The sequence below is a fragment of the Equus przewalskii genome, chromosome 1 (assembly GCF_037783145.1).
Source record: "Equus przewalskii isolate Varuska chromosome 1, EquPr2, whole genome shotgun sequence".
Classification (NCBI taxonomy): domain Eukaryota; kingdom Metazoa; phylum Chordata; class Mammalia; order Perissodactyla; family Equidae; genus Equus; species Equus przewalskii.
The window spans coordinates 173,056,796-173,074,695 of NC_091831.1; the positions used below are offsets into that span (position 1 = coordinate 173,056,796).

Consider the following 17,900-nt stretch of genomic DNA (forward strand, 5'->3'; position numbering starts at 1 on the left):
CATTATGTAATGTCCTTTTTTTGTCTTTTGTAACAGTTTTGTCTTTTGTTACGGTCTGTTTTGCCTGATATTAGTATAACCAGCCCAGCTCTCTTTTGGCCTCTGTCTTGTTTGCATGGAGTATCTTTTTCTGTTCTTTCATTTTCAACTTACAGATGTCCTTAGATCTAAAGTGACTCTCTGATAGACAGCATATAGTTGGATCCTGTTTTTTAATCCATTCTGCCAATGTATGTCTTTTGATTGAGGAATTTAGTCCGGTAACATTTAAAGTAATTACTGATAGAGAAGGACCTTCTATTGCCATTTTGTTCATTTTTTCTGTACATCTTATAGCTTCTTTGTCCCTCGTTTCCTCTCTTACTGCCTTCCTTTGTCTTCAGTTGATTTTTTTATAGTGATATGCATTGATCCCCTTCTCATTTCTTTTTGTGTATATTCTGTAGATATTTTATTTGTGGTTGCCATGGAGAGTACATAAAATATCCTAAAAGTTATAACAATCTATTGTAAATTGATAACTTCCATCACATAAAAAAAAACTATACTTCTGTACAGCTCTGCCTCCCCGTTTTATGTTATTGTCACAAATGACGTGTTTATATATTCTGTACTCACTAACATAGCTTTATAATTATTTTATGCTTTTGTCTTTAAATCCTATAAAAGAATGTAAGGTAATTACAAAATTATAGTAATACAGATTTTTATATTTGACTTTACTGGAGATCTTTAAATTTTTATATGGCTTTGAGTTACTGTCTAGTGTTCTTTCATTTCAACTTGAAGGACTTCCTGTAGCCTTTCTTGTTGGGCAAGTTTAATGTTAATGAACTCATTCAGTTTTTGTTTATCTGAGAATGTCTTAATTCCACCCTCATTTTTGAAGGACATTTTTGCCAGATATGGAATTCTCATTCAACAGGGTATTGTTTTTTGTTTGTTTGTTTTCCCATTCAGCAGTTTAAATATATCATCCCACTGCTTTCTGGCCTGCCAGGTTTCTCCTGAGAAATTCGCTGATAATCATATTGAGGATCCCTTGAACATGAAGAATTGCTTTTCTCTTGCTGCTTTCAAGATTCTGTCTTTGACTTTGAACAGTCTGATTATAATGTATCTTGGTATGGGTCTCTTTAGATTTATTCTACTTGCAATAAATCCAAGTGTGTTGAGTTTTTTGCATTTTTATTTCCTATGTTTCCTGAAATTTGGGAAGTTTTCAGACATTATTTCTTCAAATAAGCCATCCTCCCCCTTTCTCTCTCTCTTTACTTTTCTTTGAATCCCATAATGTATATATTGGTCCACTTGATGGAACCCTAAATCCCTTAGGTTCTGTTCACTTTTTTTTAATTATTTTTTCTTTTTACTCCTCAGACACAATAATTTCAAACTATCTTTAACTACCTTTATTCACGTTCACTGATTCTTTCTTCTGCCTGTTGGAGTCTGCTGTTGAAACCCCTCTCGTGAATTCTTCAATTCAAGTATTGTGTTTTTTCAGCCCCAGAATTTCTGTTTGGTTCTTTTTTAAAAATAATTCTCTTATGTTATTGATATCCTCATTTTTGTTCATATATCATTTTATGATGCCGTTTAGTCTTCTGTTCGTGTTCTCCTTTAGCTCGTTGAGCATACTTAAGACAGCAGTTTAAAGTTTTTGTCCATTAAGTTGGAGATCTGTGTTTCTTTAAGGTTCGTTTCTCGGTATTTATTTTGTTCTTTCAAATAGACCATGTTTCCCTATTTCTTTGTATGCCTTCTGATTTTTTGTTGAAAATCAGACATTTGAAGAAATAGCCACACCTCCCGTTTTGTGGACTGGCTCTGTGCAGGAGAATACTTTCAGTAATCAGCCTGGTGAGATGATTCAAGGTCTTCTTGGGCCTTTTCTGGAGATAAGTCTCCCCTGGGCCTGTGTGTGCTTTTTTCCCAATTTTTCTGTATGCTTGGCTGTTTTTAAATGTCTTCATTTCCCTTAGAGTCTCACACTTGCTGCTTTGCAGGATCTTGGATATCTGTTGTAGTCCTCTGCTAATAATGTCTTGACTGTGGACAGCTGTGGCTCTGTGGTTCTGTAGTTCCCGCTTGCTGTGTGTTCACTACGGCTTTCAGCAACCTCCAACCTGATATCCAAACCATGCTGTCATCCCCGTCAGTGCTCTAAGTCAGACAAGGCAGAAACAAGTCCCTTGGGCAGCTCCTAGACAAGCTAGAATGTTGGAAACAAGACCCTCTCTTGTTTCACTGATGGAAGAATCTTTGTCTTACTACTTTTTTTTTTTCCTTCTATGGCCCCACTTGCATTATTGTTTTGCTGCTCTATCGCAAGCTTTTAGAGATTTAGACTTATGCTTCTTAATTGGGAGTCAATTGAAAGGCATATCATTAAATAGTCCTTGTTTACATTTATGATCTTTCAGGAAACATAAGTAATACTATTATTTTGTGTATTTCTATATTTTAAAAATTAGTTTTCATATACTTTTTTCAGATTTTATATTCTTAGCTGTATTTATGTCTATAGGCATATGATTGCCTAAATATTGTTTAGTGGCATATGCCTTTAACTTTAGAAGGAAGTTAGTATGGAAAAAATAAGATTTCTTTAAAGGAAATTCACATGGTTTATTTAGTAAACGTGCGTTAGGTAGCTTCAGTGAGCCAGGTCCTAGGTTCAGCCCTGGGATCGTAGGTGGATGTGAGGGAGAAGGCCAAGTGGACGGTTGCCATGAGCACATATAGGAAGGGCAGTGAATCCAGAGAAGCAAGGAGGCCATCGTATTCCTCAGGAGGGCTTCCCAGTGAAAAGATGGGGTCTGGTCCTGTGTAAATAAATCAGACACGTGTAAACACTTCTGCAAAAGCGTGAAAGTTATAAGGAATGTTCATGTTTTGAGAACTGTGAATAATTTAGCATGTCTGAACTACAAAGTGTGCAGTTGGGGAGGAAAGAGAAAATATGAAATAGGTCTGGTTCATGAAAAGCCACTGTCATTCTCCAAAACTTGGTTTTTATTCTGTAAGCAATGCAAGAGCCAATAAAGGCTATCCAGGTAGAGCAGGTAGGAGTTAGTGTGATCAGTCAGAGTTGTATTTTAGAAATAGCTCTTGGGAATATTTATTAGCTCTGAGATGCAACCTGAAAACACGTGCACATACATAAACACGTTCTTTTTTTAAGCTCCCCTGTTGATTTTGATTTGCAGCCAGCTTTGGGAACTACTAGAATAGAGGATAATTTGGAAAGGCTGGAGACTGGAGGCATGACTCTTGCCAGTTAGTGAGAAACTCAGAAGCTGAATAAATGGTATGACAGTGTGGATAGAGAATAAAGCATGTTGAAGGAACAGGACTTCGTCCAATTTTAGGATAAAGATGGGAGCGAGCTTAAGATAATTTTCAAGTTTAGCAGGGATGACTGAATAAATTCCATTTATAAGGAGGGAATACAGTAAAACCATAATAGATATTTAATACTACCCATGTTTTAGGGACCTTGCTGACTCTTTAGCAGTGGATAGACACACTGGACTCTACTTTCTTAAAGTTTGCAGTTTATACAAAGGAGAAATAGATATTTTTGACATTCTCATGTGAACATCTGATGATTTCAATTTTATACAAAGTGTGTGTGTTTTGTGCATGCATAAATATATATGTTAATATACTAATATGGGTATATAAGTGTATATATGTGTAAAATATATATAAATACGCAAACACATATGTGGCTTTTTTAAGAACTTAGTCTGAAAGAAAACACTTTCAGTGATAGTAAAAGAATAGCTTTTTTTTTGTTTTATACTCCTAAAAAGAGCATTATGATTTTAGATACTATGTTATCCTTAGAATTTGCAATTAAAAAGTAAGAAATAATTGCCTAGGTGGTTTTCATTAATTTTGTGTAGACTTTGTTCAGTATGAATGAACTGAGTTAAAAGGTGATAATTCTATATACTAGCTAGTCCATATTCCATTCTGATCTACGTTGAGTATTTTCTTATATCAGCTCAATGTACTACTTAAAAAATTATCTGTATCTCTAGTTGTTCAAAGTTCACATTTTAAAATGTCATCATCAACTTTTTCTGTAGTTCTAGTTCTTTCCATTCCTTTTGTTATTGTACATATATGGGCACACTAAATTTTGTTGATAAACTGAGTTATACTGCCTGAATTTGAATTTTACTTCTTTTTAGTTACATGGCTTTGAAGAAGTTATTTATTACTCTCTGCCTCTGAAGTTATTTATCCTTCTCTGCAAAATGGAATAATAGTATCTAACTCATAGGGTCCACATGAAGATTTACTGATTTAATACACGTAAAGTGCTTAGAAGAGCGCCTGCCACATACTAATTTCTCACTAAGAGTTGATTGGCCGTCATTAATAATATATGCGTTACCCTTTATTCTGAAATAGAGAGGCAAAACACAGTTTTTCAAATGAACTGCTTTTTATGAGTATAGATAACTTAATGTTAAACAGTATTACAAAAATATTTTAATAGCATAGCATACTAAATAAATACCTGTATACATGTTGATACCTTTTTAAATAATTACTAATCCTTATACTTTGTGATTTTAAATGTTTCTTTAATCTCTTTGGACTAGTTTAATAGTTTAAAATGAGTGTAAATTACTGTATTTGTTATTAAAATGTTAGTTATTTACTTTTGTGTGGTGTTTTTGAAATGTTTATATGAAGGATACATATATTTAAATATGTAGAAACACGTCATTGACTAGCATGTTGCCTGATGGATGCTCAATGAATATTTACTGAATAATTTATATATTATATGTATTATGTAGAGAGAGATATATAATAAGTATATAAAATATAAAAAAACATAAATTATTCAGTAAACATATGTATATACACACACACGTATATCAGCTGCAGCATATGTGGTTTCAGAGACTCGGTCACATAATTATTGTTTTTCTTTTTTAATCTTTGGTATTTTTAAACCTGTGAGTGTTGTATAAATATTCGTTTAAACCAAGTTGTTGATATTCTGCCAGGGCTTTGAAGAAACAAGTTAACTTTTTGAATTTGAAATCTCTTTATTCCACGTTATTGTAATGTGAGAAAAGCATTCAAGTTATTGTTTTTAAATCTAAAATACAGTGATTTGAAAAATTCTTCTAAATGAAGAGGAATAAAAACTTATTTATATAATGCTAAGGGCTTCCAAACATCTGCAGTTCAGAGTACATGATTCACGTTGACACCAAAGTTCCGTCTCTGTTTTGACTGGAAGAGTCTGGTATTATTTTTTGTCTGCAAAGGAAAGGGTTGTATAGCATCCAAGTGGGAAGATGTTTGATTGTAATGCAATCAGAATGATTTGTGACCGAAGGCAGATTGTACAGGAGGAGACCCAGCAGCTGTTAAAAATTTAGACGATCTTAGAGAACTTTTTGTTAAAAACTTAAGGCGTGATAACCTTTCAGAAAGTAAACATGAAGTAAAACAGAATCATACCAATGTATTTCTGCTTGATATAATTCTTCAGAATTCACGATAATGAGTAGAAGGAAATTACTGGTGAAAACAGATCTTGTAGTAGATAGGGGCCAAATTAATTTTATAAAAATTTGCCATCGATTTTTGTGTTTTATATGTTTAGTTCACTCACATTGTAGAGTTAGTTTTGTTTGTTTACAGAGGCACATTTAATCCTTTTCTTCTTATCAGTGAGCTTAGAGAGCATAGGATCATGAACCCCTGTGGTATTTCACCCTGCTACAATCATCCATCTTCTTAATCTATATCCCCCACTCAATTACTTCTTCTCATACTATTTTGAAGGAAATCCCTGACATAATATCCTTTTTTATCTACAACTTTTATTGTTTATCTCTAAAAGATAAGGACTACTGTTTAAAACGTAACCACAGTACCATTATCACACCGAAAATATTGTGAAACATCTGATTAGTTTTCAAATTCCAGTGATTTCATAAATATAACTTTTCCTCTGTGTTTTGAATCTGTGTCTAAATAAGAATCACACATTGCAAATGATTGAATTGACTCTTAACACTTTTTAAAATTTATAGATTCCCTTTCTATCTCTTTTTCCCCTTGGGATTTACTTTTTAAACAAACTGAGTCAATTTTCTTGCAGAGTTTCCTGGTTTATTCATTGCATCCCTATAGTGTCATTTAATGTTTCTCTCTTCTATAAGAATTGTGTTTGATGAGATTCAGATGAGTTTTTATTAGCAAGACTGCTTCACAGGTGGTTTTTGTGTTTCATCTGGAAACACATGTCAGGCTGTGAAAGAACTGTGTTGTTAGCAGATCTCAATGCCTACGTCTCTTAGTATATTAATGATTTCAAAATCATGATATTCCTACATTCCCTTTTTCTTTATTAGCTTGAATATTTCTATAGTCATATTTTCATCATTTGATTACCTAGTGTTAAAGTTTATATAAGAAAGGGTGGATTAATTCTTGGCTTACTAGTATTTGCCAACAATGACAATTAGTTTTAAAAATTTTTAGTATCATTATAAGCTCAATAATTTAAACATATTTTATGTTTTCATATTCTGCAGTTGCTGTCCTTATTGATGTTCAAATTGTCTTTAGCTAGTGGGGAGCTTTTCAAGTTGGCTTCTGAGTCCTTTTTGAGTCCCTTTTTAGTTCCTCAGTTTTGAGAGTTAACACAAAACTTCTGCCAAGAACAGGTGTTCCTGGGTCGTATTGTACATTTCTTGTCCCAGACCGAGATGCAGCTGTGTATCCATGGAGTCCTTTATTTGGTAAGAAATGGGACTTGGAACCCACAGACTAAGTGCTAGGAGTACTCAGTGCTACTGGATTTCCTGTTGTTTCTAGCTTTTTTCAACGGGCAGAACTAGGAAATGCACAAACACACACACGTATTTTTTAATATATTTTTTAAAGATAAAACTCTTTATATTTTCATACTGATACTTCCAATTCAAATTCTGACCTAAAGGGTTTTTACTTATTTTATCTTTCATCTGTATCTTTTGTCTCTTTTGGTGAGAATCCTAGTTCTCAAGGACACTGTGGCCATATACAGATAGCATTTACTTAAGTTCAATTTGAGTATTAAAAATTTTTTTAACTAAAAAAGGTATAATGAAACTACTAGGTCTTAATTCATGCATTAGAATTTTTAAGAACATTCATATTTGGCAGAATATGAACAGGGAAGATACTATGTTATTTTTAATTGTGTCAGTTCAAAATGAAGCTGTCTAAAATCATAGAAGAAATTATATGTTCCTTGACTTAGGGACATACATCTCTAGCATTTTCTTGTTTCTTTTCCTTCATTAAAGTGGGGAGGATCATTAAACACCTGAAAGTGTAGCCCTTTAGGACACTTGCCACTTTGGGTGGTCCCTGAGCCTTGTCTTCTATGCCTCTTGTACTGCATGGCCATGAAAACTGAGCCCAAGTATAGAAGGTAGATAATGCCCTCAGCACAAAAGTAGCTTTATTGTTATTAAACTATTCTTATTTCATATAAAAATTGACCTGGGAGTACCCTTCTCCCCTCATGTTTTCAAAAAGAATGAAAGAGAAAGTCTGTAAGGAGTAAAAATTAAAAGGAAACCTAAGGGGTTGCAAATGTGCTAGTTAACTGGGGCTATAAAAGCAGATCAAGATCCCAACAGAAGGACGTTGGATTGTGTTGCCCTCCCAAGGAGCGATGATAGGACCAGCTGAAGTGGGAACTGAGTGGAGACCGTTACACATATACCCAGAACCATAGAAAGAGCACCTCTTTAGTGTAAGGGAATCTAGAAAAAATAGACAACTCACTGGCTCAGGAAAGTGACAGGGAAGTTTGTTTCTGGTCACGACTGAGCAAAAGGAGAAAAAATTATCCTGCGAAATTGAACAGCTAGACCCACTCCATGTGGGAGTATGGACACCAAATTCCATAACCATCATGGTGAGAACCCACAAACTAAGACATTAACATAAAAGCCTGTCCTAGATGAGTAAAAACTTTGGGTCACCCAGCAGAAACAAATGCAAAAGCAGTCTAACAGTTCTTCCCCACACAGGTTAATACAGAACTTCTGCCAGAGGAGGATTCTCTACCTTTCTACACACCACATGAGAAAAAAGCCCACCATGAAGGGTAATTTAAAAAATTAGGCCATCAGCAATTTGATGTAATAGGGAAACATGAAAGAATATAAAATATGTGTATTTAAACAGGGAAATCATTAAATAGACATATAAAAAAGAGCACTACAGGGGCTAGCCAGGTGGCACAGCAGTGAAGGTCACACGTTCTGCTTCCGTGGCCCAGGGTTCGCTGGTTCGGATCCCGGGTGCAGACCTACACACTGCCCATCAAGCCATGCTGTGGCAGGCATCCCACGTATAAATCAGAGGAAGATGGGTACAGATGTTAGCTCAGGGCCAGTCTTCCTCAGCAAAAAGAGGATTGGCAGCAGATGTTAGCTCATGGCTAATCTTTCTCAAAAAGAAAAAAAACTACAAACAAAAAGATGGACAGAATTGAAATAGAATACAAGAAAACGTCTAGTCACTGAAATTAAAAGGCACATGAACAGAGGAAGAGTAGACACAGCTGAAGATAGACTCGAGAGTCACTAATGATAGATGCTCAGATTTACCCCCATAGACAGAAATTTAAAATATGAAATAGAGATTAAAAGACATGAAAGAAAAAAAGAATAGATCTATATAAGACTAATATGAGTTTCAAAATGAAAGCTAGGTAGCACTCCAAGAGATAATAGCTGTGAATATTCCAGATTGGAGAATCACAAAAAGTATCTACAAGGTTAAATCCACCGCTTGTCACTGTAGAACTGTACAGCTCGAAAGGCGCTGCAGAGGATGTTAAAGCAGCCTTGGAGAGGAGACAGATTAACCTCCGCAGGAATGATTGCTAGACTAATAGTGACTTCACATTAGCAACAATAGATGCCAGGCTGCGATGGAGTAGCATGTTCAGAGTGCCGGGGAGTAGCTTTCACCATAGCGGTGAGATCCAGGAAAGAGTGTGAGGCAGAATGGATCACTGAAAGACCTCGGAAAAGCTGTGCGTCGGAAAATGGGAACTTGGACCCAGAAGCAAAGCTGACATGGCTTGGTGGGGGCTATCTAGCAGTTCTTGAAAGAGCAGATAATTTTATATACACTGTTTCAGAGAATAAAGTGACAAACCTTTTTATGAGGCTAATCCAACCTTGATAACAAAACTGAAAACGATAGTCCAAGAAAGGAACATTACAGGTCAGTTTCACTTAGGAACATACCAGCAATCTGATGGAAAACATTTGTACACCAAATTAAGGTAGCTATTTTTCCTACGCACGTATACATCTACAAATGAATGTAACCAATGTGATGATCAGTTATGGCTCATCAGTGATCAAACAGTTATTATGCATTAGAAAATTGAGATAAACTAACCATATTAATACAACACATATGGAAAAAGCATTCAGTAAAATTAAACACATCCTGTAAATTTTTATGGAAGGGAAGTGGGACCTTTTAGCAAACTAGGAAATAAAAAATAATGTCCTTAATGTGATTAAGGAATCTACCAAAATGCATGTTAATGATTATATGGCGGAAACATTCCTTGTAAGGTCAGGAACAAGAGGACAAGAATGACCACCACTGAAAGGAAGTTTTTTTGTCAGTATCTTCTAAAATATATTCAGTCTGACTACAGCTCCGCTGCTGCCATCCTAGCCCGAGCCACCTCATCTCTCCTGGACTCGCAATAACCTCCCAACCAGACTTCCTGCTGCTTCCCTCGTCTCCCTGGAGTCTGTTCTTAACAGAGCAGGAGTGTGAACCCATGTTAATGTAAGACAAATCCTGGTCCTTCTTTCTTCAAAATCCTCCAGCAACTTTCCCTGTCACTCAGACTAAAAGTCATGGTCTCTATAAGGACTTCAGGGCTCTCCAGACTCTCCCAGTGTCTCCCCCTCGCTTCCTTCATTCCTGCCACGTTCTTCCTGTGGTCACTCAGACATGCCAGACAAGCTTCCACATCAGGCCTTTGCTCCTGCTGTTCCTCTGCTTGAACCACTCCCTGCAAAGATCTGAAGATTTACTGCTTTGTCTTCTTAGAGTCTTTATTCAAATATCTTTTTCTCAATTGTGTCTTTCCTATAAAGATTGCAAACGATTTCCTTATCTACTCTTTTGGTACTCCCTATATTTCTAATCTGTTTTACTCCATAACATTTTCACCTTCTATCATACTGTGTATTTCGTTTATGTATTTTATTGTCTCTTTTCCCAACCAGAATGTGAGTTTCATGGGGGCAGGGATTTTTATGGACTTTGTCAAATGCTGTAACCCCCACCATCTGTAACTGTGCTTGGCACAGGATAAGTGCTTAGTGAAGACAGTCATGTGTTGCTTTATGATAGGGATACATTCTGAGAAATGCATCGTTAGGTGGTTTCGTTGTTGTGCGACCATCACAGAGTGCACTTATACAAACCTGGATGGCATAGCCTATTACACACCTAGGCTATATGGTACTGATCTTATGAGACCACCATCATATTTCTGGTTTGTGGTTGTTAACCAAAATGTCATTATGTGGCGTATTACTGTATTGGTTTAATGAAAATGTACTTTGAAATAGGGGTTCATTGGGGAGAAGGGATGGCAATGAGATTGGGGAATGGAGAAATGTGTTAAAGTTCTAATGCTTTATCTTATAAAAATTTGAAAGAATTATAGCAAATTTGTTTTCATTTGGTAAATACTGGTGATGGGTACAACAGTTTCTGTTATATTGTTCCCTGTCTCTTTCTATATGTTTTAACTGGCAATTCAAAACTTAAAAATAAACATGTATAGAGACTCAATTGGTGACAATGTGAAGAAAATTTGAGATGTAAATTACAGAACAGGATTTTTATTGACTTTATAAATATTATACAAAATCATAAAGTGACAATAATTAATATAGTGTAGCACTTGGTAATGAAAAAACAGTTAAATCTTTTTACTTCAAAATAAATTTCAAAGTTAGAGTTTAGTAAAGAAAAGAAAGGAAATAACTAGAAGAACTTATACCTGAATAGGCAATTTTGGGAGTATGTTAGAGTCTCCAAGTATAACATCAAATGGAGAAATAATATAGGATTGAATAAATCTAAAGAAGTCTTAAATATAGTTAAATATAAATCACAAATGTGTATTTAACAAGAGCATTTATCTATGTTTTTATTCAGTTCAAAGTTAGTGTTGGCTCACCGCAGTTTCATTCCAAGGTCAGTGTTAAATTTAAACCTCATGAAGAAAGGAAAATAAATTTACCAGTTATTTCTTGAACAGGAGTGAGTGAATTCTTTTTGTGACTCATGTGGATAGGAAAGAAGTCTCTGTCCTTGGGTCGTTTCTAATTTACTTGAGAACACAAATGCAGGTGGTCAGACAGCTCTGTGACTGTGCTGTCTCACTTTCTCTAGAAAGACCCTGATGGTTCTACGTCCACTCCTTTTCTCTTACATTCTTCCTCTTTCTCCTCTTTCAGCTGATAAAATCATGTCCTCAAAACAAACCCAGCTCGATGTCATCTGCTCCATGAAACGTGCTTTCACCCCATAGCCAAAATTACCTACCCCACCTTTGTAACCTCATAGGTCATATTTACTCATTCCACTTTAGTGCTTAATATGTAAGAATTTTATATTAAGATTGTTGAAAATGTAAAGGATAGTTCTAGTAGAGAATATTGCTACTAGATTGTGATGCTTACTTCTGTATCTTATTCATTTTCATGCCTCATAGTTCATTTCTTCACTCAACAGATTTGTATTTTGATTGCGTTTGTGATCAAATATTTTAATTGTTTCAGGCTAAAAAGAGCCATATACAGAGTTTAATATGTAAATCATGTGTCCCCTCCAAATAAAGGCCAAATGATATCATGTCACAAAGGTTTCACTCATATTTTTTAAAAATGTGATAGGTGAATTAAGTTGTCACACGCACATGTTGGAATAGACATGGCAATGTGAAAGGACCTGCCAACCTGCCACCGTATCAGTCAGGACTATATCATCTTTGCAGAGCTCAGCTTCAACAAAACTTTATCTGCTAAATTAATATTAACTTTAAAAGACCTGATTTTGTGATTTTTTAAATTTAATTTATAAATCTATTTTGGTTCTTTAATTGTATTACATATGCATGAGGCATGTGTACCTAATTTTGTATTTGTATATAATATAATAATGTATATAATATACTGTATAATATAATTTAAGTCAATATCAGGAGTCTGGTAAGACTTTTTCTTTTAAAAGGATTTGTATATTACTCAAGGTTAGGAAATGCTGATATAGACTACAGAATATTATAATGGTCAGAGGCAAAAGAAATCAATGTTAGAGTAGGAAGAAACACCCATTTGGATTATGACTGCATCTTGATTGTGTCATAATAATGATTTTTAATTCATTATGACAACTAGCCATTTATCAAATAATCTAGAAGTAACTTTGTCTAGATCTTGGGTCAATATGTGTATTTATTAGTTGTTATTTAAATATCCAAATTTAAAAATAGATATATTAAGGAGTGATTTGTAACTTTTTCCTGAAAGATACATTTAGTACTTAATTCCTTTGCAAATCCTTCATGTATCTACACATGGTCCCGATTTGCAGTGTATCAGCTTATAGCCTGTATAATTATTGTGTAAAATTTTTGATAGATTTATATTAAAATCTTCTATTCAAATGACATGAAGATTTTGCTGATTTTTTTTAACATAGATGCTTATTTTAGACCATTTATGCTTTTATTTATAAGTTCTTTTTTACTTATATCCTCATATAGTCCCAGTAGGTCAAATTGTGATTTCACATGTTTGTGTTCACTTGTTTCATTTAAAAAGTAAGGTTTAGTCAAAATAGAAATTTAAAACACTTGTTTCCTTAGTTGTTTCTAAGTCCTTTAGCCCCTCTATGGCTGTTACTTTTTTTCCTACACAACTGTTTCTTTAGATATTTCTAAAAATTTGAAAAATCTCTTAATATATATATATTTATAGTAATTTTTATTTGTTAAAAATTTATCACAGAATATCATATTGTAGTTTATTTAGAACTCATTGTGGTGTTTAGAAGCACGTTTTTATTCAGCCAGCAGATGTATAATGAAAAGCATTTAGTTAATGAAGAAAATAATTTTAAATCTAGTTTGGTCTTAATTTTATAAAAAATATGTATTTTTCTAATTCATCTGGTAATATTTAGATTAATGAAAGTCATGCTGAAAATTGCAGTTGAATTGCAGGAGTACTATATTCTTTTGTTCATATTCAACATTACTTTTAACTTACTATTCTTGTTGCACAAGATACCTTGTCTTTTAGAGAATACAGTGGTATTATTTACATTAATTTATGTGGCTTGGTGAAAAAAAAAATGCTATAACTCCTTTACTTAATGGGATTCTTCCCCTGTGGCAGTGCAAACGGCTGGAGCAGGAGCTTCATCATCTGAAAGAGCAGAACCAGACTTCAGCAAACAACATGAGACATCTGACTGCTGAAAACAATCAAGAACGTGCTCTGAAGGTAAATCTCCACTCCTTCTTGCAGGCAAATTAAGGTTGTAAGCCCTTGGTGCCAGCTTTCTGGGCTGCACATTTCACTTGTGTACATTTCAGCAGAAGTGAGCTGTGGTGTTTGCCAACAACCCCTTCTTCAAACACGGAGACAGCACCCTTCTGTTATCGCGTTAGTTTATTTCGTGTATGTGTACGTGAAAACAACATATTTTCTGAGTTTTGAGTGGTGGTATATTAATAACTTTCGGTTGATGTTCATTCTGTTTTTGATTTTATAATATATTGTTACCTTTCGTAGTTAATAAAAAGTGACCACACTAAAAGAAAAATGATGTAAATCATGAGCCTTTTCTTCGCATCAATATTTATTACAACAATGTTTTAAATAACTTATAATATCAGTAACACACTGAACTGACACTCCCTCAAGGGTATGTGAATATGTTTGGGAATTGAAAGATTACTCAAATGTTACTTATAACAAAAAAAGAAAGAAGATATATTCTACCAGAACTTGAAACAAGTGAAACGTACATTTCATGACAAAAAGTTCTGTTGTGTTGTAATATAGATCCAGTAATCATGAGAAAGAACACTGTTTCAATTCTACTAATTATATTTTTTTCTTAAGATATTTTCCGTTCTCCTTTTTGTCTTTGCCCCAGTTCCTAGCGTAGTGCCTGCGACATAATAGTGGTCCCTGCCCTCAGGGTGCTTCCATTCTCATTGATGGTTAAAAGTAAAAACAAAACATATCGACAGGAAACAGAAAAGATTCATCATTCTTGCTATTGTGCAGTAAAAAAAAAAGATAGGCTCTCAAGAGGACTGTTTCATACTTTGTTGTCTTAAGTTCATTTTTTGCTACAGATTACAAAAGAATATCATGTCATTAGCAGTGTAACTCACCAAGCCAGAATCATCTACCAGTATTGAGAAAAATGGTGACGTTTCGATGTGGAAAATATTTTTACTCTGTTCATAAAGTGTGAGGTTTGCTTGAAGTCAGATTTTTCTACAAAATGTAGTTTCATTTTGAAATTCTGTTAGTAGTGGATATACTGTGTTATTGTTTAATGCACTTTCTCTCCTTTTCTCTTGAATTTGTAGATCAGAACAATAAATGGGAAAGAAAGGAATTGTAGATTGCTGTGGTTATTTCTTAATTACCCCAAGGAATTTACTATTTAAAGAGTAAAATTAAGTATAATAAATTTTTTTAATATATCCTTGCAAATCAAAAGTAACGTTGTTTTAAAGACAGCTTCCCTTATGTGTGCTAATTTATTACCAGCATTAGGGGACAGATTTCATGTGTTCTCTGTGAGATGGCTATTTCCAATTAAAACAGAACCTAAACTAGAAATTCTGGTTCGTAGGTATTAGTACTTAATAAGTAGATAATGATTGCATACTCTTTATTCTGGCATTTTTGGTTGTGTATTTATGTTAAATTGAATTAAATGGCAGCTGGTATTTATGGAGAGAAATAGATGCACATTTCTAAGAGGTTATTAAAATTAGAAGGCAAAATGTAGACCCAAAGAGACCTGGAAGTTCAAAACAAAACAAAGCAAAAACCAAACCCTCATAAAATAGAAATTTCTGTAAAGTGTGGACTGTGTAATTGAAAGTAGTATATAAACAAAGCTACCTTATTACCCCTGACAAATATACTACATTAAAATCTTTTCTAGTTGCTCGTCTTTTTGTGCAAAAGTGTCAGATGTTCTGTTGTCTTTTAGTCCTTCAAAACTTCATCCATTAACTAAGCCAACTTAAGCTTTTTGTAGCGTAAGGATGGGAGGAAGAATCAATTTTTAAAAACTCGCTTATCAGTTCAGTCTTTTTAAAGTCCCTGTGTTCATTTTAGCTCTTTTTAAAATGTCTGTCCTGCATAACACTGACTTTGAATCATTTTTTAGCTATTTTATTCCAGAATTCTTCATGAGAAACCTTAAATTTATTGTGAAAATTAGGTTATTTATAATGCGCATGCTGTATTCTGAATCCTTTTTCTAAAATTCTTACTTTTCAGGGACTTTGTTCTTTGTTTGGTGCTTTGATTGCACTCCGTATCATCGAGTCGCCTGGAAGTTGTGAATAATAAGCAGTTTATTACCAAGCTATCTGGTGAATAAACTGTTTCCGCTGTGAGCAGTGTGCTTATCTTTTACAATCCATTTACAAGTGTCACTTTTTTGTTAACTGATATAATATTTAGTTAGTATCTTAGATGAGCTTTAGGAGGAATTTTTAAAAGATTGATTGTCTCCAGGACCTTTCAGTCTGCCAATAATATTTCTAGTACTTTATCATAATAGTACTATTATTAATATCGCTAATTAAGGTAAACTTGAATCGAATGAGAGCTGAAAAACTCTTGTTTTATTTCATTGTGTTAGGCTGAAATTCCTAAAGGAAATAGTCCTAGAGATATGTTTGGGAACAATCTAAGTTAATGGTCATACATTACATAGAACTTTTCAAAGTGATGATTATGGCAAATACACGCTTATCATACAAGGAAATACTTTTTAATAATCTAGTGCTATTTAAATAATAATGCTTTTGTTTATTCTCATAATCAGAAAATTCTTCCTCAATTACGTTTCATGATAGAGCATAGAATTAGACTTTGGTGATCATCTATAAGCATTATTTTTGAAGTAGCATGGAATTATACTAGCTAAATTTGCTAGCATGACACTATTTCCCTACTTTTATAACATTTGCAGTTTTCTCTAATAATGAGTAAAACACAGTGGTACATATAGGGTGATAGGCTGAATTTATGCTGATACTAATCTATACCCTGAGAGTCACTTTAAAAAAAGACAGCGTATTTTCTCATTTAAAATAAATTTTATCCACTTATGTTAAGAAATTGGTTTTTTGAAGAACATAATTTTGAACATTTAATGATTTTAAAATAAATTTAGATTAGCTATAAATATGCAGACATCAGACTTTATAAGAAATGTCATGTATACTGTCTTTCTTCCCTCTTGCATTTTATTTATTTACATTCCTTATCACACATCTTAACCTCCTACAGTTGGGCTTCTCCACTATAATTCCATTGAAAGGCATTCTTTCTTAGATTATGTGACCTCTGATGGTTAAACCTGTGAAACTTACCGTCTTTTATCCTACCCAATATTCCTATCATGTCAATCTTCTTGGCCCCACTCTCTTGAAGTACTTTACTGTGGTTCTCTGTTGCTATGCTATATCCTCACCATTTTTCTTTTCTTTCATTGCTCTCCTTTAGTTGGTACCTCTTTTTCCACATATTCCTAAAGTATAAATGTTCTCCTGGGTTATGTGATTAGTTTCTTATTCTTTCTAAAGAAAATCCAAACTATTATTTTTTAGAGCAGTTTTAGGTTCACAGCAAAATTGAGCAGAAAGTCGAGTCCCCACATACCCTCTGCCCCAACACATGCACAAGCCCCCAGCATCCAGCGCAAGAGTGGTACATCTGTCAGGGTACAGGAACCTACATTGGTATAAGTAGAAGCCAAAGTCCATAGTTTACATTAGGGTTCACTCTTTGTGTTGTACATTCTATGGGTTTTGATAAATGTAAATGACATGTGTCTACCATTATAGTATCATATAAAAGAGCTTCACTCTAAAAATCCTCTGTGTTCCACCTATTTATCCCTCCCTCCCCCCAGCACCTGCCAACCATTAATCTTTATATTGTGTCCATAGTTTTGCCTTTTCCAGAATGTCATGTAGTTGGAGTCATACAGAATGTAGCCTTTTCAGATTGGCTTCTTTCACTTAGTAATATGCATTTAAAGTTCCTCCATATCTTCTGATGGCTTTATGGCTCATTAATTTTTAGTGTTGAAGATATTCCGTAGTCCAGATGTACCACAGTTTATTTATCCACTCATCTACTGAAGGACATCTTGGTTGCTCCCAATTTTTGGCAATTATGAACAAAGCTGCTATAGACATCATATACAAGTTTTTGTGTGGACATAAGTTTTTCAACTTCTTTGGCTAAATACCAAGGACTGTGATTGGTGGATCATGTAGTAAGAGTATGTTTAGTTTTATAAGAAACTGCCAAACTGTTTTCCAGAGTGTCTGTACCATTCTGCATTCCCACCGGTAATTAGCATTTCTGTTGCTCCACGTCCTCGCCCGCATTTGGTGTTTCGTTTATTGTAGGCTTATCTCTTCTAATTTCATCCATTCCTATGACATCACCTATCATTTATGTCCTAATGAGTGCCTTCTCTGCCCTTCCACTTGGATATCTAATGTCTCCTTGACCTCTGAA

The 17,900-nt window shown here is 34.3% G+C and overlaps 1 protein-coding gene across 27 annotated transcripts in view; it reads left to right on the plus strand.

The window, feature by feature from the left end:
* MIPOL1 (mirror-image polydactyly 1) overlaps positions 1 to 17,900 on the plus strand; it is a 302,383-nt gene that overhangs the window by 134,466 nt on the left and 150,017 nt on the right. For all 27 annotated transcript variants that reach the window (XM_070629153.1, XM_070629266.1, XM_070629211.1 and 24 more), the window contains one exon: positions 13,500 to 13,607. In XM_070629153.1, the coding sequence (XP_070485254.1) occupies positions 13,500 to 13,607 (108 nt within the window). The remainder of the gene's footprint in view (positions 1 to 13,499; positions 13,608 to 17,900) is intronic.